General features: G+C 44.6%; 1 protein-coding gene across 4 annotated transcripts in view; it reads left to right on the top strand.

The window, feature by feature from the left end:
• Nucleotides 1-26,909, top strand: part of LOC138284476 (PRKC apoptosis WT1 regulator protein-like) — a 317,310-nt gene that overhangs the window by 124,545 nt on the left and 165,856 nt on the right. For 3 of the 4 annotated variants that reach the window (XM_069223277.1, XM_069223278.1, XM_069223276.1), the window contains 3 exons: nucleotides 960-1,444; nucleotides 2,498-2,593; nucleotides 8,786-8,866. In XM_069223277.1, coding sequence (XP_069079378.1) covers nucleotides 1,007-1,444; nucleotides 2,498-2,593; nucleotides 8,786-8,866 — 615 coding nt within the window. In that variant the 5' untranslated portion in view covers nucleotides 960-1,006. The remainder of the gene's footprint in view (nucleotides 1-959; nucleotides 1,445-2,497; nucleotides 2,594-8,785; nucleotides 8,867-26,909) is intronic. The other variant, XM_069223279.1, reaches the window with a different exon arrangement.

The raw sequence follows: 26,909 nt of genomic DNA on the forward strand, positions 1-26,909 counted from the left end.
CTGCCCATGCCAGTGGCATGGGCAGTGCAGGGGCCCCCAGGGGCCCCAGGACACCCATTCCCGCCAGCCTGTTCCTGGTGGTAAAAACCACCAGAAACAGGCTGGCGGAAAGGGGGTCAGAATCCCCATGGCGGCGCTGCTTGCAGCGCCGCCATGGAGGATTCGCCCAGCCGGGGGAAATCCGGCGGGAAACCGCCGGACCCGGTTTTCCGACCGCGGCTTTACCGCCGCGGTCGGAATGGGCAGGGAAACACCGCCAGCCTGTTGGCGGTGCTTCCGTCGTCCGTGGCCCTGGCGGTCATGGACCGCCAGGGTCAGAATGACCCCCTAAATGTTTGTGCTGTATTATATTGTTTATTGTTAATTGAATTGTATAGTGCTTACTATCCCTGATGATGTGTTGAAGCACTTTATGGCAGATAGTACACTATGCAGTCTAATCAACCATCAGCACAGGCAGCAAACTCTCTGAAATGCCACAGAAAAAGCTAAAAATGCACCCAGCAGGTGGTGAGCTCAGTCAAGCTCTGCAAGCATTACTACTGAACACAGCACATGGCCCTCTATGAAATTCTAGTCTGTTTTTCCTACCTTCAGTGGATCCCTCCTTTCTTAGCCTCCACACTGCCAGTGCTTTAATAATTTATATTGTGTTAAATAAGTCTATACACTTCAACTTAATTCACTGTGTGTGTGAACCCTAACATAGCTGATAAATAATATTAGTTTTGTACACCAACTCTTCTATTCCTTTTTCTTCTTTCAATTTTCTCTACTCTGTTGTTTCTTTCCTCGTTTATGTCACCCCAGTAACCCTGCTGCTTTTTATCGACTTCTCTCCTCAGCTGTTTTTATCATCCTCCCTTTTTCCCCTGCTCTGTTTCTCCACCTCCGTTTTTCCTTTCCCTACCTGTCTGAGAGCCTTCCGCAGTACAGCTCTCTTTCTTTGCTGCCTGCAGACGCTGCATGAGTGTGGAATCCTCATCAACTGGCCCACAGGTGAAGCATGTCATCCAGGGACACCAGATCCTCCACGTCTGACCAGGTGCCATTCCTGGAGGAGTGGAAAGCTAAAAGGGAGCGAATGAGGCTCAAGTCTTCCTCTTCCTCATGCTCGGGTGCAGGTGAGGTGCACTCTCCTGGTCCCTACAGCCCCAAGGAAACTAAGAGCCCAGTGAGCCCCAAGTGTCATCAGACACCAGTCCAGGCTCAGTCGGAGACACTGCAAAAGGTGTTGGATCCAGGGCACCGGGGCAATGTAGTGGCTGAGCCCAACCGGGTAGGCCTCTTCTCTGGAGAGATGGACAATGTGAGGAATGAAAGCCAGGCCTCACATGGCAAGGAAAAGAGAGGGAGCGGCCAGAGAAAGACCAGGACACAAATAGAGAAACGGAAGTTGAGAGAGAAGCGAAGGCCAACAGGAGTGGTGAACATCTCCCTGGAGGTGAGCACAATTTATAGAGTGAGCAGGTTACCAAGGGGAAATTGATTATGAGATATGTCCTTCTGGAAGTGAAGTGGGATTGTAAATGTCTGAAATTTCACATATGTCTAAGCATCTGAAGCTAAAGATCATGACTGAATAATGTACACCTGGAGGCGGTTTCAAAGGTGGTGTGGATCTAAGAAAGCCAGTATTCATGGAAAATGTCTTCCGGGATGTGGTAACAGATGCTGGTGTGACTACATTTTATGTCTCAAACTGATAAGGGTCATAGGGAAATTATTTTTGGGAGAAATTGAAAGGTCCAGAAGCTCAGTGTTTATATGAAATGTCTTACTGGGTGTTCGGTCGAATGTAGGTTTGATTAAGCACTAAAGGAGTTTTCCTAGGTGCCTGATAGGAGTGAATAAGGGGGCCAAATGCCTCGTCCCCCCCAAGAAGCTTTCAACTTTCCTCCATGCTTTCATTCTGTCCACCCCATTCTCCACAGAAGCCACTGTCCCTCATACTCTTTCCTTTCATTCACCTTTTCCTCCACTTCACCCTGGAGAGGCCTCTTTGCTGACTCCTTGTCCTTCAGCCCCTTCCTTTTGGTCCTTGACTGAGATGCCATCCTGCTTTCACCTTGGTATTCAGACCTTCTCCTCCCCTTCCTTCTTGCATCATGTTCTCCTTCTTGTCCCATAAGATTTTGCTGCCCTTCTTCCTTCCCATCAAAATCATTTAATCTCCTGGAAGGGCTCGCAAAACCTCGTTCTCCTGTCTGCCCACCTTTGCACCAGAGGTGTCATGTTCCTTCTTGCTATGCCCCTGAGAGGCATCTTTATTCTTCTTGTCCCAAGGGACTTTACTCACACTGCCTTTCCTCCTCTTTCCACCAAGCTTTGTCCTCCTCTTAGAGGATTAACCCTTACTCCTCCGCACCTGTCTCTCTCTTGTGATCTTATAGCCCAGAGACCCTTTTATCGACAGAGGGTAAAACAATGAGGGGTGTATTTCCAAATGTTCCGGACCTGAGTTCGATTTTGCACTAACGCTTCTGGTAAATTGCAGAGTTTTGAGGATGCTGAGGATGCTGCTGATCAGGAGCTTGCCTCTGCTCCACAAACCCAGGAGCCCAGCACCAAATGGAGGACCTCTGAAAACCAGGTGTGTATTTGGGGTCGGGGGAAAATACAAGTGATGTGCACCATAACTCTTTCTTGTGTCTTGTGACAGCTCATTTCACACATTTCATGTTACAAGCTGGATCAAAATTGATGTACTACACACTCTACATTTCATACATAACATTGCACACAACGTATTGCAGATTGTTCAACAATCTGGTATGGATTGCTGTCTGTTAGAATTTGGGTCTCTAGTTGGCAGAGGTATGCACCCGGTCCAAATAGGGACCTCAAACCTAGTCAGGGTAAGCCAGATACACTCCCTAACTTAACCTGTGCTCACCCACTGGTAACTTTGCACAGAGCAGTCAAGCTTAACGTAAGAAGCAATGTGTGATGCGTTAAAATACAGTAACTCAATGAAAACAGCACAAAAAGACTCCTCACAGGTTTAGAAAAATAGAGAATATTCATATGAAGAAAACAAGACCAAAACAACAAAAACCCAGTAGAAATCGAGCAATGGATTTTTAAATATTAAATGTGAAAACAGTGCTTAGAAGTCAGTAGCGGTCAAAAGGTTACTTGAGGTCCAGAGGGACCGATACAAATTCAAAATCCAGGCTGACCACAATGGAGAATAAGCCAGCTACAGAGCCCACGTAGGGTCCGGCGAAACAGCACTTTTGGAGGAGAAAAGCATCATCGACGAGGGCACGATGCCTTGTGTTTCCTGCCATATTTGGGGCACTGCCACTTTGGCAGTGTATGGGAAAGTGAATGCGATGCATTGTCGTTGGGTCACCCAGAGCATTGTCGTTGGGCCATGCAGGCTGTGACTCCACTGTCTTTGGGCAGCCGCTGTGTCGCCAGCGGAGGTACAATGCATCAATTTTTCTGCTGGGCTCAGGGCGATGCACCACTTTTTAGAGCTTGTACCTGCAAAACTAATTTCCGATTTCCACGACTAGAGGGGGCACCTCAGGCAGGGTAGGACTCACAGATGGCAGTGTCCAGCAGCACCAGGAGAGTTGCAAGTGGTCTTTGATGTCCCTGAGACTGCAAAAGAACAAGGGGCAAGCCAGCAGCCCCTTGAAGACACCCTGTTTCAGCAGGATTGCCCTGTCCTTGTCCTCAGTAGGGCAGAGGTCAGCAGGCAGCAGGGCAGCTCAGCAATGCAGAGATGCAGTGTCCTCGAACAGTCAGTCCAGGCAGAGTGGCAATCCTTACAGCACAGCAGTCCTAACTTCAGCAGAGTTCCCAAGTCCAGTAGTGATCTGATTTCAGTGGGTAAGAGACCCAGTACTTATACCCAAATGTCCCTTTGATGGTGGGATGACTTTAAAGGATGTCTGGATAGTGCACAAGTCCCCCTTTCAGCTCAACCCTGGATACAGAGTATCAGTGTGGGGTAATCAGCCATTTTTGTGGGGTCAAGCCACTTCACTTTGAAGTGTAAGTGTGAGCTGTTCCCAACCTCCTACTCAGGAAGACCTATCAATATGCAGATGCTTGCAGCTGCAGTTGAGTATCCGGTGTTGTGGGTGTCTGAGGGAAATGCACAAATGTAGCTGTCACCCAGCCCAGGCCAGATGTGCAATTGAGGCAGGCTGTCAGGCACAAAGGGCAGTGAGGGGGAAGAAAAGCCCATTTTGTGAAAGTGGCATTTCTAAATTAGCAGTAATAGATCCAACTTTACCACTACCTTTAACTCTACCACTATATTTTCAATGATATGAAATATGACGCAACTACTGCTTTCTGATCAGGAATTACAGCTTAAAACTATATCAAGGAAATGAGAGGAGTAGGTCTCACAGTAATGAGAAACAACTTTGGGAGTGTTTCATTATGAAGGCATATCAATCTTAAAAGTACCTGTCCTGCCTTTTACGTACATGACACCCTACCCTATGGGCTACCTAGGGTCTACCTTAGAGGTGACATATAATTAGGAAAAGGGGAGTTTAAGACTTGGCAAGAGGTTTTAAATACCAAGTCGAAGTGGCAGTGAAACTGAACACACAGACCCTGCAATTGCAGGCCTAAGACATGTTTCAGGGTTACTTAAGTGGGTGGACCAATCAGTGCTGCAGGCCCACTAGCAGCATTTAATTTACAGGCCCTGGGTATATGGTATACCACTGTTTCAAGGGACTTACAAGTGCATTAAATATGCCATTTGTGGATACATCAATGTTACCATGTTTAGGGGAGAAGAACATGCACTTTAGCACTGGTTAACAGTGGTAAAGTGCTCATAGACCTATAGCCAGCCAAAACATACAGCTAAAAACAGGAGGTGAAAAGCAAAAAAGTATGGGGAAAGACCACCCTCAGGATGCCAGGTCTAACACCGTCTGAAGGGGGCAAAGTGATACATGTTAGGAAAGAGGTCTAGCAAGATCTTTGAGAATGGGGCTGATGTGTTTGCACATCTATTGCTTGCAATGTTTGGCAGCTGCATGGAGAAGGGTCTTCAAAGGTGGTAGAGGCAAGAGGAGCATGGAGTGTAGTAGGCTAGTACCCTGAGTTCTAACTCTGTCAATATGGGATATGATGAAAGCTTGCACCATGGAGTGGAAGGTATTGCTTGGAAGTGATCATTTAGCGGATGCTTTTTGGCATCACATTGTCTCAACTTCTTTCATCACTTGCTCCATAAAAGAGGATTCAATTTGCATATTTGGGCACAGTATTGTGCCACTGATGTGGTTATTAGTGATGACTTATCACTGTTTGGGAGAGAAGGAGGGATTTAGCCAATTGCATGTTAAAAGCTGAGTATTACCAGTATTTTATTTGGGGAGGGTGGGTGCTTTCAATTTTGGTCGTATTAAAAGGTAGACCACTTATTCCCATGGCTAGAGAAGTTTCCTGCCTCATTGTAGTTGGGGTACATCAAATGCTGATGATGGGCTAGTATGGAGTCTGGAGGGGGTTGGTAATGATGGGGATTAGTATCAATCAATCAATCAATCAGAAATTTGTAAAGCGCACTACTCACCCATGAGGGTCTCAAGGCGCTGAGGTGGGAGGGAGGAGGGGTGCTGCTGCTGCTCAAACAGCCAGGTCTTGAGAGGTTTCCTGAAGGTAAGGAGGTCTTTGGTCTGACACAGGTGGGTGGGAAGAGTGTTCCACGTCTTGGCGGCGAGGTGTGAGAATGATCTGCCGTCGGTTGTAGTTCTACGAACCCGTGGGACGGTTGCGAAGGTGAGGTTGGCGGAGCGGAGATGCCAGGTCGGGGTGTAGAAGGAGAGCCGTCAGTTGAGTTATTCTCATCTGGTGTTGTGCAGTCCTTTGTGAGCATGGGTGAGGAGTTTGAAGGTGATTCTCTTGTTGATTGCAAGCCAGTGCAGGTCTCTCAGATGGCCTGTGATGTGGCAGTGGTGAGAGATGTCCAGGATGAGGTGTGTGTAGGCGTTCCAGATGCATTGCAGCCTCTTCTGGAGTTTGGCCGTGGTTCCTGCATAGAGGGCATTGCTGTAGTCCAGTTTGCTGCTTACGAGGGCTTGGGTGACTGTTCTTCTGGTTTCGGTGGGGATCCATTGTAGATCTTTTGGAGCATGCGGAGGGTGTTGAGGCAGGAGAAGGGGATCGCATTGACTTGCTGCGTCACATATAATGAGGAATCCAAGATGAATCCTAGGTTGTGTGCGTGATCGGTGGGAGTTGGAGGGGCTCCGAGAGAGGTAGGCCACCAGGAGTCATCCCATGTGGAGGGTGTGGAGCTGAAAATGAGGACTTCTGTCTTGTTGGAATTGAGTTTGAGGCCACTGTTTTTCATCCATTTGGCGATGGCCTTCATTCCTTCGTGGAGGTTGGTCTTGGCGGAGTCCTTGGTGAGGGAGAGGATCAGCTGGGTGTCGTTGGTGTATGAGATGATGTTGAGGTTGTGGGATCAGGCGGTGTTAGCGAGTGTTGTAGACGTTGAAGAGGGTCGGGTTGAGGGACGAACCCTGGGGTACGCCGCAGATGATTTCGGTATTGATTTATAATGTTGACTAGAAAGGACAGGCTCCAGATGGAGTTCTGGTTCAGTGATATCCATGCTGATGGAAAGGGACCTCAGAAACATTTAGTGATCACTGGAGGTGAAGACCGCTAAGAAATCTAGGAGGACCAAAATGCAGAACTTCTTTGCTTCAACAGCCAAGTGTGTTGTGATATCATGCTGCAAAATGGGTGGAAACTTGGATAGTTTTCCCTAAAACAATTTGTGCTGGGTGATTTATTCTGCATTTGAATGGCCAGTACTCTTCCCACAACTTTGCACAGGAAGGGTATGTAGGTGATGAGGCAGTAGATGGTGATATTGGCACAGTCGACAAGTTTTTTAAGTAAGGCACTTATTTTGCCAGTTTTAGGAGAAATTACGAATATGCTGGTGCAGAGCTAGCAGTTGATGATGTTCAGGTGGGGATAGAGTGATGTTGTGGGTGGGTGGGGGCTTTTGTAATAGAGGATATACATTATTTCTTTGCTCTATATGAGGTTCCATTGAGGATTTTCAGGAAGCTAAGGGATCATTTAAAGTTTGGTGGATCTGGACAACTGCAGTAAACGGGCAGATGGCCTGTTCCATCAAACCTGCATTTCCCTTTCTCTCATGTAGAGTCAATGATACTGCTTAGTTTCCGAGGGTGGAGACTCAGCTGCTGTGGCTGTCATAAACCCTTGCTATACAAATAAGTCAATGAAGGTCTGCAGAGTGAATGTTAGCCAACGGGCAGCATCTGCACATTGTTGAATTTTGGGATTGTTTGAGTAGAATGTGTTGAAGATTTTGGATACAGAAGTTTTTGACTGATGTAGAGGTGATTAACGATGGTTTTGGGCAAGACTTTATGTGGGGATAAGAGGCAAAATGTGAACTGGTAATATTGTATTGTTGGTCCAGTGTATGGTAGATACTATAGAAAAGCAGAAATTGGAGTATCAGAGGGTGAGATCCAGGATGTTCTCAAGGTTGTGGGTGAATATGAATACATGAGCCGTGTGACTAACTGAGGAACAGAGACTAAACGAGGAAGATAGAACTAGTATTGATTACCTCAATGATTTTCGTAAGGGGCAAATGGAGGTGTTTGAAGTCATCAAAGTAGGAGTTATTGATGTAAAAGTTAAATGTTGAGAAGGTAAGGCAGGAGGTAATGTAAATGATTTGTTCACTACTGTATTTGTAGATAAGATGACAAAATGTTTGTGTGTGTGAGAGAGAGAGGTATTTAAAAGAGCTGTCCTAGATAGGGTGCCTCAGGGCATAATGGGGTGACTACCACCAGCTTGTTGTAGTTTGCTCCTCCTGCATTGCAGTCAATACAATTACAATTTATTTTAAAAAATCAAATCCATATATTATTTACCATGTTATTGACATGCTGTTCATAAATTATTAGACATTATTTTGTTCACACATATATTACACTAACAAGAGTACATTGTAAATGATTTGCCATGGATAATCTTAAATAAATATAAACACTTATTTACAAGGAGACTGATTTCTCTATACTCCAGAGCCCTTATAATCAGCATGGTATAATTCACATTGCAGCCCATACTGTTAATTGTTCTCATCCCAAAGCAAACATATGGATAACTTACAATTAATAGTTATACACAGAGAAGTTTACAAGCCCTAATTCCACATTTTTTAAACACAGGTATTTTTTGCAGTTCCATTTTAATGTCACACAAGAACAAAACGTGATTATTAGAGTCCATGCTTACTTATACAAAACTATTCAAATTGAGGGGAGCAAAACCATCCATCAAAGTTAGCTTTAAGTTAGAGCAGGGTTAAATCTCAGTTTCGCGGTCTGGCAGAAAACCTTTTCAAGGTTGGTCAAAGTGCTTTGCAGTAAATATGCCGTTAGACTAAGGGCCCGATTTAGATGTTGATGTTAACGTCCCGCTGTTGATTTTTCAACTAGAAACCCACCTCCCCCTGTGATGGTTCACCCACCCTATTTCGATGTCAGCTGGTACATAGGCAAAAGGACACTGACAGCCTGCCGTCACTGCCAAGAAACGTCACCCGCGTCAATGGCACCCTAAGAAAAAGCAGCTGACGGCGGGATGACAGCCCCTTTTACCGCTGAGCCAATCACGATGTGCAGTCCCGCTGATGCAACTGTGGTGGTCAAACCTCCACACCTGAGTTGGCAGATTGGGAGCTATATAAGGATGAAACTCACATTTTTAATGCTTACACGTATCCTTCCACCAGGAACCTGCTGCTATTAGTTCTTCTGTTGCTCTTGGGCCTGGTCCAAGATGGAAATCAACCCCGTCATCGCCAGAACAGAAGGTAAATCACTGCCATTGCTGTTACCCTCAACGTTGTAGCATAACAGTAATTCTGGACTCATGCATGGCTCAATAATTTGTGCTGACACCATCGTAATGCTGCGCAATGCTGAAGTGTGTGATGTTGTAGTCAGAGAATGTATCAGAGCAGACCTTGGGATCTAAGTAGCTCTCACCAATCTGGTACGGTCTGCCTTCATGGCAATGGACACCTACACAAAAAGTCTCAACAATCACAAATGGAAATGTATCCCAACAGGTGTTTTGCAATAATGTTCCCTAAATCTCAAAAGTATCAACTGAAATAATATACACAGTCTGAACCAAATTATCCCAAGATAATGTAGCAACTACAGTACGTTACAGGTGGGTGTACACAGGATGTACTACAATTTGTACTGGAGACTGTAAACATAGCAGAGTTGTATGAAGGTCACAAGTCATGTTGGTGTGTGCAACATATCACAAACATAATATCTTATTTAACTGTTCCCTGTGTAATGCATAAGTGCCTAATATTGACACATTATGTCAAAATAAATACACATGCACTCTCCAGTGACAAAAACAGAAACATATGATTTTGGTGTAAGTGTCGTGTAACAATATGAGTGCTTGCTCCAAAATGAATATGTCCATCACAAATGTACACCACTAATTTATGTTTCAGAAAAACATCTAAAGGATACAACCTGTGCTTGTCACTGTCCCAAATGATTGGCACACACATTAGCAGAAAGAACATCATCAGCAAACAATTAGTAACAATCACAAGATAAGGTCAGGACAAAGGAATGCCAAAAATAAAAATGTATTTTATAAAAGAGATAACTCTCTCATAAATAAATAAATAAAATAGCACTGGAAAAACAAAGGCACAAGGCCAGTAGTCCATTATGTGGGTGCATGCCTACTACTTGCCTCCTAATGTCACTGTCACATTAAACCTCCTCTGAAGGGGCATCTATGGGGCTCAGAGCAGGCACCTCAATGATTTCACTGGGAGGGGGAGTCCTTGGTCTTGGGAGGGGTAGGGTTGGGTTGGGTTTGGTAGGGGTGGGTTGGGTTTTGGAAGGGGTGGGTTTGGTAGTGTTGGGTTAGGTTTTGGAAGGGGTGGGTTGGGATTTGGAAGGGGTAGAAAGATTTTTGTGAGGGGTGGAAAGATTTTTGTGAGGGGTGGATTTACATTTGGGAGGTGGTGGGGTGGGATGTAGAATGTAGGAAGTTGGCTCTGTATGTGCTATTTCAAAGTAAGGAATAGCATGCACAGAGTCCAAGGGTTCCCCTTAGAGGTAAGATAGTGGCAAAAAGAGATAATACCAATGCTCTATTTTGTGGTAGTGTGGTCGAGCAGTAGGCTTATCAAAGGAGTAGTGTTAAGCATTTGTTGTACATACACACAGGCAATAAATGAGGAACACACACTCAGAGACAAATCCAGCCAATAGGTTTTGTTATAGAAAAATATCTTTTCTTAGTTTATTTTAAGAACCACAGGTTCAAATTCTACATGTAATATCTCATTTGAAAGGTATTGCAGGTAAGTACTTTAGGAACTTTGAATCATTACATTAGCATGTATACTTTTCACATAAAACACAATAAGCTGTTTTAAAAGTGGACACTGCAATTTTCACAGTTCCTGGGGGAGGTAAGTTTTTGTTAGTTTTGTCAGGTAAGTAAATCACTTACAAGTCTCAGGTTTGGGTCCAAGGTAGCCCACCGTTGGGGGTTCAGAGCAACCCCAAAGTTACCACACCAGCAGCTCAGGGCCGGTTAGGTGCAGAGGTCAAAGAGGTGCCCAAAACGCATAGGCTTCAATGGAGAGAAGGGGGTGCCCCGGTTCCGGTCTGCCAGCAGGTAAGTACCCGTGTCTTCGGAGGGCAGACCAGGGGGGTTTTGTAGGGCACCGGGGGGGACACAAGTCGGCACAAAAAGTACACCCTCAGCAGCGCGGGGGCGGCCGGGTGCAGTGTGCAAACACGCGTCGGGTTTTCAATGCTTTTCAATGAGAGATCAAGGGATCTCTTCAGCGTCGCAGGCAGGCAAGGGGGGGGCTCCTCGGGGTAGCCACCACCTGGGCAAGGGAGAGGGCCTCCTGGGGGTCACTCCTGCACAGGAGTTCCGTTCCTTTAGGTGCTGGGGGCTGCGGGTGCAGGGTCTTTTCCAGCCGTCGGGAAATGGAGTTCAGGCAGTCGCGGTCAGGGGGAGCCTCGGGATTCCCTCTGCAGGCGTCGCTGTGGGGGCTCAGGGGGGACAACTTTGGTTACTCACGGTCTTGGAGTCGCCGGAGGGTCCTCCCTGAGGTGTTGGTTCTCCACCAGTCGAGTCGGGGTCGCCGGGTGCAGTGTTGCAAGTCTCACGCTTCTTGCGGGGAATTGCAGGGGTCTTTAAATCTGCTCCTTGAAACAAAGTTGCAGTTCTTTTGGATCAGTGCCGCTGTCCTCGGGAGTTTCTTGTCTTTCTTGAAGCAGGGCAGTCCTCAGAGGATTCAGAGGTCGCTGGTCCCTTGGAAAGCGTCGCTGGAGCAGGGTTCTTTGGAAGGCAGGAGACAGGCCGGTAGGACTGGGGCCAAAGCAGTTGGTGTCTTCTGTTCTTCCTCTGCAGGGGTTTTTCAGCTCAGCAGTCTTCTTCTTCTTGTAGTTTCAGGAATCTAAATTCTTAGGTTCAGGGAAGTCCTTAAATACTAAATTTAAGGGCGTGTTTAGGTCTGGGGGGTTAGTAGCCAATGGCTACTAGCCCTGAGGGTGGGTACACCCTCTTTGTGCCTCCTCCCAAGGGGAGGGGGTCACATTCCTATCCCTACTGGGGGAATCCTCCTTCTACAAGATGGAGGATTTCTAAAAGTCAGAGTCACCTCAGCTCAGGACACCTTAGGGGCTGTCCTGACTGGCCAGTGACTCCTCCTTGTTTTTCTCATTATCTCTCCTGGACTTGCCGCCAAAAGTGGGGGCTGTGTCCCGGGGGCGGGCATCTCCACTAGCTGGAGTGCCCTGGGGCATTGTAACACGAAGCTTGAGCCTTTGAAGCTCACTGCTAGGTGTTACAGTTCCTGCAGGGGGGAGGTGTGAAGCACCTCCACCCAGAGCAGGCTTTGTTTCTGTCCTCAGAGAGCACAAAGGCTCTCACCGCATGAGGTCAGAAACTCGTCTCTCAGCAGCAGGCTGGCACAGACCAGTCAGTCCTGCACTGAACAATTGGGTAAAATACAGGGGGCATCTCTAAGATGCACTCTGTGTGCATTTTTTAATAAATCCAACACTGGCATCAGTGTGGGTTTATTATTCTGAGAAGTTTGATACTAAACTTCCCAGTATTCAGTGTAGCCATTATGGAGCTGTGGAGTTCGTTTTTGACAGACTCCCAGACCATATACTCTTATGGCTACCCTGCACTTACAATGTCTAAGGTTTTGCTTAGACACTGTAGGGGCATAGTGCTCATGCACATATGCCCTCACCTGTGGTATAGTGCACCCTGCCTTAGGGCTGTAAGGCCTGCTAGAGGGGTGACTTACCTATGTCACAGGCAGTGTGAGGTTGGCATGGCACCCTGAGGGGAGTGCCATGTCGACTTACTCGTTTTGTCCTCACTAACACACACAAGCTGACAAGCAGTGTGTCTGTGCTGAGTGAGGGGTCCCCAGGGTGGCATAAGATATGCTGCAGCCCTTAGAGACCTTCCCTGGCATCAGGGCCCTTGGTACCAGTTACAAGGGACTTACCTGGGTGCCAGGGTTGTGCCAATTGTGGAGACAATGGTACATTTTAGGTGAAAGAACACTGGTGCTGGGGCCTGGTTAGCAGGGTCCCAGCACACTTCTCAGTCAAGTCAGCATCAGTATCAGGCAAAAAGTGGGGGGGTAACTGCAACAGGGAGCCATTTCGTTACATAGAAGGTGTGATTTGTTAGGTGGAAGAGCTAGAAAGTCATTTGAGGGGGGGGGGTTTGTGCTATTGTATGCATGTGTGGTGGTGGGTACGCTGATTAGGGGTGTGCTAGTGGTGGGTGTTGTGTCCGTGGGTGTTGGGATGAGAAAGGGGTGGGAGTGGGGGGTGTGGTTGTGTCATGGTGGGTGCACTGACTGGGAGTGTGCTTGTGGTGTGTGTGGGTTGTATCTGGGGGTATGCTAGAGGTGTGGGTATGTGGTTGTGTCGTGGTGGGTGTGATGCCTGTGGGTTTGCCTGTGGTGGTGGTGTCTGCATATGTGTCTGTGCCCGTGGTTTTTGCTGTGTTGGTATTGGGATGTGCTGCTTGTGGTTGTTGTTGTGGGTGCATGAATATGTCTGAATGTGCTTTGGATAGGGCTGGGTTGAGGGATTTGGGATGGGGAAAGGGTGGGAGTGTGGACACGAGATTGGGGTGGGTGGGATGCTGCCGCCAATGAGGAGGCCATTGAGGACACCGTGACTGCCATCCAGGTAAGGCAGTATCTGGGAGTTCTGGCCAGCCAGCCCCTGGATGCAATTCAGAAGTACAGCCTAGCCTACAGCGTTCACCCTTAATAGGTCTACAGCCTCCTCAGTTAGCGCAGCCGAGGTCACTGGGGCAGGGGCAGAGGTGCCTGCTGCAAAGATAACGCCACCTCCTTTAGGGGGGAAGGCTACGGCCAACTGGGGGGAAGCAATAAGGAGGGTGGAAATTGGAATGGGGAGGCAGACGAAGACGCAGGTGTCACAGTCTCTCCAGGGTCTGCCCCCACTAGGGACTGGTCTTCATTGGAGGCCTCCAAGGAAGATGTAGAATCACTCGTAGCCTCCTGACCAGTCCCCTCACCCTCCGTGCCACTGGGTACCTCGGCATCGCTGGTGTCTACATCTGATCCCCAGAGGCCAGCTTTATCCCCGCCAATGTGGCTTCTGTCACCTTTGCCTTGCCCAGTTGATGCTGAAAAAACAGATACAACAGTCTTAAGGTATCTGTGAGAATACAATTGTACACGTCATCACACTACACTTGCAATACGTTCAGTAATTCCCCTTCTCAGCTCCCATATCATGTATGCTTTTGTCACTTATACACTTTCAGTTCACTCCATGACAAAAGGTTCCAGCAGCATGAGTAAACACATAGGCCTGGAGACACCTTGTAGTACAGAGCTAAAATTGATTCACTCTCCCAAAGGGTTCTTTTCGAGCTGGAAATTGACTGCCCAAGATCGGAGGGAATCTCTTCTATGTCATGTGACCTTCCACATGAAATGTCCCTTTCAGTATCACATTACTCTCCATCATCACTTTCTCCTTTGATCTTGACTAATGACACCAAAATGTGTTCTGGTGGACATACAACTCTCTCATGAATTGGGACACATTCCTGTCTGTTGCAATCAATACACTTTGTTAGACATATTTATGCCACGCTGGTAATCACAGACTGGCTTACATGCACATTTGTGAAGGTCTAAGGACTCCGGTCCACCTGCTAATATCCATATTAACTTACTGGAAGTTTGATGGACAAACTGCTTTCAAACATGTATCAGATAAGGAATGATGGCACTGTACACAGAATACCAATACATGTGGTGCAGATGCACAATCTCATATTGTCATAGCATCAACTTACCAATGTCAACTCTGACATCTCAGCTGCATTTTAATTGCACAGTTTGCCCCAGTTACCAGTAATGGAGATTACATTTACTACACACATTTGTGACGTACCATCCCACCTGACCCAATCATGACATAGGGCATATTTTGTGAAACTGTTCGTCATGTCATTGTCAAAATGCTGGCAATCCCTTTGTTTGCATGCAGCCATGTGTCTGCCTACAACAGTACTTGCTTCGTGAGGAGAAATATAGTCTCATCCTTCATCACAAAGCAATACAACACACAAAGCATCAGACACTGTCTGATCAACTTACATCCCCAGAACTCCTCATGGACTTTGGATGTGTGTCACACTCAGTGTTGATGGCATACAACATAGCTGGAAATTAAAGAGGTCAAAACACAACAATATCTACAGACAATGTTGCTGCTGTTGGGCCCTCAACTGCCCATCAAGTTCCTGGTGAACCACGGCAAGGTTGTGGGCCATTAGGGAGGGTCAAGGTGTGGCGCACCGGCCTAGATTGCTGAGAGAACTGCCCGCTTGGCTCTCAGCAGACTTGTGTGTCGCCTGACACAAGTCCTCCTACCTCTTCCAAAATTGCAGGCTGCACCACTTGTGGACTCCGAGGATCCGCAGCTGCTTTACTTGGGCATTGACCTGTATGGATGACAGAAAAGAAAGAAAAGAAAATTCTGTGTTTCACACAGTACTGCTGTGACATAAAATTTTGGATATTCACACGTACATTAACCAAACAGTTACTAAATTTTTCCTTAGCAAAATGTTACAAGTAGATCGGAAATACTGATTTCCAGTGATCTCATGGTCATCATCAATACTTGCTAGCTTCTCATGTTACCTAATCAGGCCTGCAACCTCATCTTGTACAGAGCAATGCAAGCTATCCTGTTGGTGAGAGCTATCCCTGACTACTCACAATCATTGTGAGCTACTAAAGGCCAAACCACCTGTACAATCCTTGTACATAATCACACTGCCTTCCTACCTAAACTCCCAAGAGTCATAACTCATGGTCTGCATCGTATACAGAGACTAAGGGCAAGATAGAAGGGCTGCTATATGTCAGTGAGAGCAGGGATTTGTGGGCTGTATCAACAAGTGTGTGTTGGAATGGGACAGACTGGGATGGATGATTGTGACCCAGTGTCATCTGAATTTGCACATAAACTAACATTATCTACATGTGGCTCCATGACAGGTTTAAATCATACAGAGCAACCTAATACCCATTATGTGCTGGAATCCCATGTGACAGTACAGCATCGGACAACTGTAGACCCTCTGCATTTTTACTCAACATCAGCATCATTCCAACATTGGCTGTATGTTGTCAGTCAGACTACTGGTACACTGTGTACTCGCCACTGGTAGTCAGTGGCCTGTTGTTTTTATGATGAAATAGGATTTCTGTGTCACATGGACATACATTACAGCTTCTACTTTCAGATGTCTTAACATTGCCATGCATATATATTATAGACAGTAACAAAAAACAATCTGTCACAGTTACAATATTCTGCTAACTCAAATCACAACTCCACCCCCATTTAAAAAAAGGAACAAAATAGCCTGTGTATCAGAAAGGAAGAGGTTACTTAGTCAGACATTCCCCAATCAGACATGTTAGTGTTCCTCTAGGGTCCCATAGAGCTGTCTGTACAGGAACAGAACCTCCCTGGCGCGGAGCTCTAGCTCCTCGTGCTGAAGGCAGGGTTCCTGTCACCTGCTTTGGCAGCATCCTGGCTCCCAGAGGTCGATAACAGCAGCAGAAAATTGAGAAGGTCTTGATGGCTGCAGTGTTGAGGCAAGTGAGTATTTTTGCACGACGTGGAGTACAAGTACAAGGCGGACGCGATCTGTGACAGAGACAGACACAGCCATTGGCTTTCGTGCATAGCCATGACACATTTTAGCCTATGGCGGGCCCGTTGTGGATGCTACCAGCTACTATGCAGTCAACTTCTGCCATCAGGTAGCCAATGTCCTGACAGCAAGGTCAGACAGCTGCCATTTTAGGGTGTGAAACTGCGCATTTTCAATTTCTTAGGGCATCACCAGCACTCAAAATGGAGGCTAGTGTATTTCTAAATGTCAGGTACGAACAACAATTTTCTTGACAAGATATGACACAATAAAGTGTGAACCGTAACTGTGTTTGACACTAATAGTGCAGCGGGGAAGTACATCTCTGTTGACGGTATATTTTCAGGAAATTTAAAAAAAAAAATGTGCAAATAATATTATAGTATTATAGTATTGCATAATAGTATTATTTGCACATAATGGAAAGAAAGACTTTTAAAAATGTTCAATTATTTTTGAGTTCCAAAAATTTGATGTTAATGTGTGTACATGTATTACCCAATGGCATTTCTACTGTTACCAAGAAGTCAGATGTGTGTTGACACAAGAGTATGGTGTGATCTTTTCAGCTGATATTTTATTTTCAATACATACAGACCTCTGAACCCAGCCATGGGTAGGAGGAGATGGCCAGACCTTGCCACCATGTAGGAAAGGGACGTCATCAAACAATTTAAACTAAATAGGCAAACTATCCTGGATTTGTGTCAGCAGTTGGAGCCTGATCTGCTGCCTCACAACTTGAATCCAACAGCCACAACACCATTATCGAAACTCATGGCAGTACTGCATTTAGTTGCCACTGGCACTTTTCAATACACTGTAGTAGTAGGGGCATGTCCCAGCCAACTTTCAGTGGTGTGCTACAGAAAGTCCTTGCTTCCTTGATGAAACATATTAACAGCAACATCGAGTTCCCACATCCACAGGATTAGGCCACAGTGAAGGGAGAATTTTATGCTTAGGGTGGACTACCATATGTGGTTGGAGTAATAGATGGCACATATTGCTTTGGTGCCACCACATGCAAGGGAAGACGTCTACCGCAATCGGAAGAACTTCAGTTCCATCAATGTGCAAGTTGTCTGCTTACCAGACTTATACATCTCAAGTGTGTGTGCCCATTCCCCTGGGTCAACACATGATTAATTCGTACTACAGAACAGCAACTTACCCATGCAGATGACACAACTTAGACTGGAGAGGGCCTGGCTTGTTGGTAAGTACAATATGATTTGATGATCTTTTACCTCAATGGCTTGGTATGTGAGTAATCTGTTGATGTGTTGCTTTCGTTTAGGAGACTCAGCGTATCCTAACCAACTGTGGTAATTGGCATCACTGAGAAACCCATCAATATATTTTGAGTTGAGTTTGTTTTCTTTGAATAAATTGGGTAACACTTTACCTCTTAGTCATTCCAACGTTTTTTGGCAAATGAATGTTCAAAAGATTTGACAACATGATGGTGGAAGATGGCCATGGCAAATGAAAGACCACAAATAATCCAGCAAGAGTCCTGTAGTCTGTGTCCATAACATTTATTATCATGACACAAAAAGAGTAAGGTGAATCAAAAAACGATTAAATGAACAAAAAAGAGTCAATCATGGTAGATGGAAACATGGTAGGTAGTAGAGCCAAAAACAGTTTTGAGCCCAATGCCCAAAATACAAATATCCTCATAAAAGGTAAATGTGTCCATGAAAAAGTCCACAGAGTGAATGGGAGACACACAGAGGAGGAAATTAGGTTTTGCGTCTAAAAATTAATGTGCTCCCTCTGCACCTCCTTGATTGCCTGGAGCTCAGTTATAACCTGGCCCATCATGTCTTGGGACTGTTGTACTGATCCCAAGACTTGGTCAATGGTTGTCTGACTGACAAACACCCCAGTGGCCTCAATTGGCTGCCCCACTGATTCCCTCCCATGACCCCTACCCCCACTATACTGGGCCCTTAAGGAAGTGCGCCCCATCCCACTGGGTCCTGGCAGAAATGGAGACTGTGTTGCAGCCAGGACTGGGGGTGCACAGGACTGGTGTGTACCTCCTCCGTGCACAGAAAGTGGAGGTGTCCTCACCCTCAGATGTTGCAGCTGTGGTGGGAGGTGTAGGTGTGGGCCAAGTTTGGCTCACTATAGTTGTCTGGTCAGACAGACCAGATGGACTAGCTGTCTCCTGATCATGTGGCTTTTCATCTGTGGAGTCCTTACTGATGCCTTGCTTCTGGTCTTGAGTGGAGATGTCTTGCCTGGCAGATGGTGGTCCACTGGGTTGGGTTGTTGGACCTGTGAAGTTTGCAGAGACAATGCAAATAACACATAATTTAGCATTGAATGTGTATTTGTCAACAAATGTGCCCACCTTGAAAAGTAGAGAGAAGGACTGATTAGGGCTTTGTTTTGTTTTCATTACTTTACACATGCAGCCTGATTTACACCTGACCACTCCAATGCTGACGTTTTAGAGATGTCCTGAAATGCAAAAGTGTTATTTCAGAATTGTATGTTACGTGTAGCAGACCTTCAACCCAACAACCTAGTAAGTAGATTGAAGTACTGGACCATTCCAAGGCCTAGCAGGCAACAACATTTTGAAATCAAAGTGGTTCAACATACAAATATTGCTGTATTTGGCCATCACATAAACAGTGCAAAATAACTTGTGTGTGGCTGCTACTTCTATTCAGCAATCAAAAACACATTTCAGAAAAACTTGGATTCAATAGACAATAAATTATGTAAGTAATTTCATCAAGTCTGTCGCTATGAGCAGGTGTCCACATGATTGTGATACACAGGAAGTGACATTTTAATCCATAGCATGACAGGGTGACTGTCAAATGCACTAGTTTTTTAAATGTGTGTACATGTGGAAGTAAAGGACGTAAGAAAAACATTACATTGCACTATTGTTTTCCAGATCCAAAAACAGAGCATCATGGTAGTTGTAGTCATCTGTTGACACCATAAACAATACTTGTTTGAAAAGTATGCTACACATATCACTTTCAATGACTATATTGAAGATGAACACATGTTTGGTTATGATGTAACTAGAACAAAATAGCACTTAGAAACATTATACTTTCCTGTGAAAATGGATGTAGTTTTGGACCTGTTTTTGGAACTACAATGACATACGTTAATAGAAAGCAATGGGCAGAGCCACTGCAAGGGATGATCCATTGGGAACTACACACAATCTGACTATACACATTGCACGTTGTTAAAAGGGGAGTTACAACCACGCTGCTACTAATTGGTATGGCACAATTAAATTTTGTGCAGTCAATATTAGCTATATCTGTTTTGCTAAGGGTGTTACAGCATTCTAAACATCTAACTCAAGGGCAAGACTTCATTACTGAATAGAGAGACATACATAGGTGTAACTTACCAGTCTCCACTCCACCAGGGATTCCCGTCAAGCCTTCAGGATCTAGCATCTACAAGACCTCCTTTCAGGGAAAGGGTTGTAATGGGGGGGTTGGGAGAACCACCACCAGTCCTTTGGAACCCCAGGTGATTCATGGAGGCCAGTGAATGAACTTTCCCCCGCAGGTCGTTCCACCTCTTCCTAAATGTGCGCAGATTGTTAGCTACAGCATTCACTCTGTCAACTATTCTTAACCACATTTGTCTCTTCTGGGACTTGTGCTCCAAACATTTGTGGCTCTATTCTTATGATTTTATCCATCCACCATGGCCGACAACTCTCCCTCTGAAAAATGGGGATTTCTCCTCCCTGCCATAGTGAATTATAGATAAAAAATAAACTAGTGCCCAAAAGATGAGGGAAAACAATCCAGAGGGGTAAAACAGAAAAAACTTGTCTCTTGTGTGGCAAATCCTGCATCAAAATGGTGTTCTGCAGTGTGATGGCAAAGCATCACGGTCTGAAATGGAGTGTGTTTTATAGTGTGTTTTGCAGGTGTTCACAATTGTCCAATTTACAACAGGTGTTGCCTGCTAACATCCAACCATTGGCCACAGCCATAGTGCTATACTGAATGGGTTCCGCAACACAACTGTGTGATCTAAATGGGCTTGGCTGGATGCCATCGTCAAGATGGTGATGAAGGGCCTACTCGTCGGCATTGGAGTCTGCCACATTGGCTGCGGGATGCAGCTGATGCAATGGAGTACTCCATAGTGGCAGTCTTTGGCTTAGCAGCAATACATCTAAATACGTAGGGCAGGAGACTACCAACATGACGGTCTTTTCGGGCCCACCACAGATGCGGCTTGGTGATACGATGGCCAACATCTAAATCAGTCCCTAAATTCCTTAACTAACTTTCTTCACTTTTGGCTGCCATTTTATAGCAATACAATTTAATAATTTTTTTATTTTACATGGGATGGCAGTTGGTTCAGTTGTAGATTTTATTTGTAAATTTCTACCAATGAATGCAGGGCATTACTGAGTTATTACAGAGATCACACAGAATGGTTTGTGTCAGTAGCGCTATGAAATTTCATCAGATAGTAAGACAGGAGCCATGTGAATAATATGACTTAAAAGCCCTAACCGTGTTTGCTGTAGAGCAGAACAATCAATAGTACGTGGGAAGCACCAACTCTCTAGTTAGAAATATGTTTTGTTTTCGCTGTAGTGTTGTGAGGCCAGAATATCCCCAAACACCGCTTCTGCATGTTATGGTAGCCAGAAATGTTGATGCGCATTGTAACTATCTCCCTGTTCACCTGGCCATTTGTAATTAATGTTATTCTGTATTTTGGGCTCAAATTAGGTTATCACTAAATTACATCCCCAAGAAGTGAAACATCTAAACACTTTCCATGATAATATTTTGAGCCCTGTTGTGTTTTGCCTTTTTTTTGCATGGGCATAGGCACATCACTTTTGACCTACTGACATTTGTAGAAAGGTTCCCGACAGTCACATAGGATACATACGTCAAGTAAGTGCTGAAAGCAAAATGTTCTAGCTATTGAAATGGTGCAATCATACATTAAAACTGGCATGTGTCTCTCTTTTTGGGGGGTAAATCCCTGTTGAATGTATCCAGTTTAAGTTATGAGAGTATTTCTTAAATTTAAATGGATTAAGGATGCTCCCTTGCCTTACAACTTTTGTTGATTTAACCCAATTAGTTAGTCCTCCCAGTAAGCCCTAGCTTACATCATCCTAGAAGCTTTTGTGAAGATTCATCAAACGGGACCAAAGTTATTAGCAAACCAAAAAATGCTCTGTCTATAGAAAACCAGACGTAACTATAACTAACTACTGGTGACCCCCAGTAGGATATTTACAGTAGACCATGTTTACATTGAAAAAACGTTGTTTGACTTGCCTATATCTTTTGCGCCGTTTGAAGAATCTTCACAAAGTTTTCCAAAAAAGTGTTCCTAAGAGCCTTGTTGTACATGGAAAGTGTCGGGGTGATCTGTCAAGGGGAGTCAAAAGACATGCATTTCCTATTTTAATTCACATAGGGATTTTAGACATGACTACAGCCCGAAATGCTGGACGGAATTAACAAATTTGGCAGAAAGTTAGCTCTTGGTCCAGAAAGAGTGCTTTTTTTTTTTATTTGGTGTAAATCCGTTCTGTAGTTTTTGAGATATTAAAAAAAAAAGCAATATAGATATGTAGAGGTGTGAAGGATTCTCAAATGATAAGCTTGTGCAGGGAAATGTGGATCTCTGATTGGCTGCGAACACTTCAACCAATAAGTGTTGGCGGCTATCTTGCAACTCTGCTTCAGCTGAATCCCACAAAAAAATATTTAAAAAAAAGAAAAGGGATCAGGGTAGGGACGAATGGTGGCGAATCTGCAGATCCGGCGGGAAAAAAAAACTTGGGCTTCTGCACTTGTTTTTATGAAGCCCCTAGGAGGGCCAGGTCCTGAGAGCGTAGAAAATGAAGGAGGTGGCACACGTGACCCCCCACCTAGTGTACTTTTATGCCTAGGGAACCACCACCTCCCCAGGGCTTATATTTATCACGTTGGTGGGCCAGCTGGGCCCACCGTTGCCCTGGGGACTGCCACTTCTCTGGGGCTTTATTAATATTGAGTGCAGGGGATTCTCCCACAGCCCTGGAGACCACCACCGCCTGAGACAAAGTGTCAATTGTGTGTGAGGGGGTTGGATGCCCCCCCTGCAGCACTGGGGACTGCCACCTCCCCAGAGCTGCAATAAAAAAATGAAGGGGGTCTGCTGCGGTCCCACAGTGCCGGAGAACACCACCTCCCTGGGGCTATTTCACGTTGGAGGGGGCTCGCACAACCCCCCTTAAGAAGCCATTGATGGCCCTAGGGACGGCAACCCCCAGGGCCGGCTCCTGCTATGTCGCAGGGTGCCCATCCCCAGGACATAGCTGTTTGCTCCCATTTGATGGGAGCCGGGAGCTTCAACATTTCCTGCCAAGTCAGAGCAAACGCTCCACAAATGGGAGCTGTTAAACAACTCCTGCTTGCAAAAAGTTGAGTTTTCATCTGAAAACATTGGTCCTGCAAGCAGAGAGCTGCTATTTAAAGCAGCTCTATTCTTGGGAGAGCAATGCATGCTCCCACAGGATGCGGAGAGACGGCTAGGACCGGGGGTGCCTTCAGGCTCCCCTGCGGTCCTGTCACTGTCTGTCTCTCTTCCATCCCATAATGTGATAGAATATAGAGAGAGAGATTGTTGTTGCAATGGTCACTCCATGCAATGATTTCAAAGACTGAAACTAGCAAGATGTTTGGCGCAAATGTAATAATTACGTTTTGATGGACAACAACCCAAGGTCACTTCTGGCTTAATTGTAAAGCTCTTGGACTGTCAGTAGGTTGACAGTCCAAATCTTAGTAACTCATGGCAGTGGGTCTGTTTATTTTCTTGTGTTTTCACTGTTATTCATTTCTAGTAATGGAACATTGAAATCTTTTTCCTCTCAAAAGCTGTGGGTTGAATGTCATAGCTAAGTCTGCACATTAAGGAGTCACCTATGGCCCAGTGGATAAGGTCTCAGACATGCACACTGAATGTTAAGAGTTCCAGTCTAGGTGAATATGTGATCATTTCCTGCTTGAGTTTCTTTTCAACTATAAATATTTAAGTTACATACTGAAAGGTGATCTCACTCTGTTGTGAGGTTATTTTAGCAGCATTTTCTGGACATGTTATTGTAGCTGTAGGCCTGTAGCTTGTGTCCTTTAGCTTAGTTGTAATTAATTTTAATAAATTTTCTTATTTTACCAGAGGCCTCATTTTGCAGTGATGTTTTTATTTCTTTATCTGTTGTCCATTCTGTCTGGGAATCTTTTTTATTTTTTAGCACAAAATGTTCACTCTGTGCTCACTCAAAGATGTACACAATCTTGTTGTTGGTACAAAGTAGAACATAACAATCTTTGCCATTTCACAACATACTTGTTCTTATGTTAGAGCAGTTTTCTTAGAATACCATCTGTTTTATTATGAAACTTCTCTCTGCCCTCTATATGTTAGAAGGAAGTTCTAGTCAGAAATTGCCACGCGCACTCTGTTGCTTCGTTGCAGCTGTCTGCTGAAACTTGACATCTTTTCTGCCTACATGGGAGAGGGCTATTGGTAGACCAACAATATTCTTCACTACTACCATATTCAGGTATGGGGTTGGTGTCTTCCCAAGGGTCCTGATGGGCTGATTAGGGCTAACACTGCTGTGCTCTGTCTTAAAATCTTAGTTGTGTAGGTAGGAGTTCTAATACTTAGCATTTTGACACTATGGTGGGAATTTTCTTATGTTTCACTTTCTTTCTCACCGCTCTGCTATTATGTTTCATTATCCAAGTCATTGTATCTAGAACACAGTTGATTTATTAAAATACATTGAACCAGTCTTCTGCTTCTGTTTGTCTTTGCATGTGTGAGACGAATGTAACTAAGAGAAAAGGTTGTGATCTTTTCCTCCACAATTTCCCTGAGAAATCATAATGTCATGCGCATGGCTGCCACAATTCACTGCTGCTTTTGGGTATTGGTGAGGTACTGCTAGCTGGCAGGAAGGGTTAGGTCGACAATTGTCATAAGGTGTGGGATAGGACTCAGTTCCCCACAGTCCGGTGGTGCTGCAGCCCAAATCCAGCAGTCTCATTGTTTGAGTGAGATCCAACATGACAACGCTTTTTAATTGAGAAAAAAAATGTTCTTTTCAATTTGTTAGGAAATATCTCATTCTATGTATATCATTTACCAGAGCATAAAAAATTCTATCTCTCTGTCTCCCAATTTCTCTCTGTCAAATCTTTCTTTAAATTGCTCTCTCTCTCTCTCTCACTCTCTTTCTCTCTCTCTCAGATTTGGGTGGTTTTAGGGGATTGGTTTGTGCCCTAATGTAACTATAACTCGCACCCTCACCATGCACCCCAGATATTAAAGCATACATGAAATCTTTGCTAACATCTTTGATAATATCACTTTGTTGTCAAAGATATACAAATTTATTTTGCCTTTAATTTCTCTTAAACTACTGAATGGATTTACACCAAATAGCATAATTTGCATATGTACAGCTAGCATTCTGCCAAATTTGGTGTAATTCCATCCAGTGGTTCGGGTTGTAATCGTGTTCAAAGCTCCCATGGGAATTAACATGGGAAACATATGTTTTTTGACCCCCCTTTTTTCTCAGCCCCTGCTTGACGGATCACCCCAAAACTTTCCGTGCACAACAAGAATCACAGGGGCACTTTATGCGCTCAAAGAAAAAATTGCTCCATGTACCAATGGGGGGTGGATCACAATGCCAGTTGAGCACAGCTGCCGTAATATCCGGTGTCACCTCCAAGTAAATGCTCACTCAGGATGCCAGTGAGAAAACAAAAGGTTTACTGTATATATATATATATATATATATATATACATATATACCCACTGGTGGTTGCCACTAGGTGGCAATAGTTAGGTCTGCTTTTCCATAGATCGAGCATTTTTAAGTTTGCTAATAACTTTGTCCCTGTTTGATGAATCTTCACGAAACCATCTAAAAAAAAAGGTTCCTCCATCTCAGCTCCTTCCTGGAATGTTTTGGGGTGATCCATCAAGTGGAAACCAAGAAAAAAGGGTGTTCCAAAACGTAAAATCCCAATGCATTTTTCATAGACTTCTTTAGACATGGCTTAAGCAAAAACTGCTAAATGTAATCACACAAAATTCAGCAGGAAGCTAGATCTTGGCCTGCAGAACGTGCTCTTTGTAATTTGGTGTAAATCTGTTGAGTAGTTTTTGAGAAATTAAGGGTAAAAAATAATGGTATATTTGGATGGTTGGGCTAGTGAGAATCCCGTGAGCTTCCCGCGTGAGCACAAATTTAGAAACAGAGGCCCGTGATTGATCGAGAGGCCAGTCTTTTTTGTGAACCTTCATGCTTCCATGGGAGCAAAAGGTTCCTGTTAGTCTTGCGTGAGCAAGTGCTCTGATTGGCTGGCTGTTGGAATATTAGAAATGAAATGGCCGCCCTTATTGGTAACTCTGTTGTGGAAATTAAGTAATTAAACTTTATAAGGGGGCTGCAAAAGGGCATGCTGTCCCCCCCAGATTTAGGGAGGAGGTTTCTAAGGTATAGCTACTGTGACTATTATAAAATTTATTTTTTAAACCAATTTTTAGGACCTCGTGGGTCTCTCATGGGATCATGAATAGTAAAAATGAGTAGATGAGTTCACAATACAGTCTATTAGCAGGAATATTAGTAGGAATAGATATTGTGGTGCTTGTTTATGGGAGAACATTTGTGAGAGATAAGTACAGTGATGAGTAAATGGTTAATTCGTTTTAAAAATGTTACATCTTGTAAGACTCTCGCAAGAGCTGGCAAAATATATGGGCAAGAACAAGCATTTTAGATGCTCCCTCTTTTGCAAAAGTCTCATGAGAATTTGTAAGGATGAAAAAAAGGGAAACAGTACAAACAACATAGTTCATGAAACATTAGGGTAAGCTCTGAGAAGATATATTTATGTTAACAGTTTTCAGCAACTATAATTTTTTGTGTTTTCAAACATTTTTTATATTTCTTCGGTATTTGAAAATGTTTTTCAAAAGGGTAGAAAAAAATCTACAACTTGAGGTGTGAAACAAACACCAATATCATCTCCTTAACAACAGAAAGGAGAAAAATTTACAACAAAAAAAAATACTGCCTAGGAGGGTACCTGTGTTCTTTGATAAGCTTGTCCTGGACAAGCCTGCTTGTCTCTGAAGAAAAAATTATTTGCTTGCAGAAGCGGCAAAAAAAGCACTTTATTAAAAAAAGACAGGGTTCTTGTCCGCCTGTGAACTTAGAACCTGCACAGGCACAGAATCTCCTGGAGCAAATGATGTTGAAGCCCCTGTAGAGTTGTCTAGCTCCGCATTCTGAGCCAACTCTGCCTGTGCAAGCCTTTGTGGATGCATTGAACTCAATTGTCTCCACATGCCTGTGGTATTCATGCTATATTGTATACTATATTATATACTGCTCTCCTGGCTAACTCTTTGCTGCAAAGTTTACAGGTGGTGTACTTTGCACAAAGCTTATTGGCACCTGGCCTCATTAAAAAAAAAAAAAAGGCCATATCAAGGATTCATTAGGTGGTTGATGTGTCAGAGGTGGTGCAGAAGCC

The sequence above is a fragment of the Pleurodeles waltl genome, chromosome 3_1, assembly GCF_031143425.1.
Source record: "Pleurodeles waltl isolate 20211129_DDA chromosome 3_1, aPleWal1.hap1.20221129, whole genome shotgun sequence".
Taxonomy (NCBI): Eukaryota; Metazoa; Chordata; class Amphibia; order Caudata; family Salamandridae; genus Pleurodeles; species Pleurodeles waltl.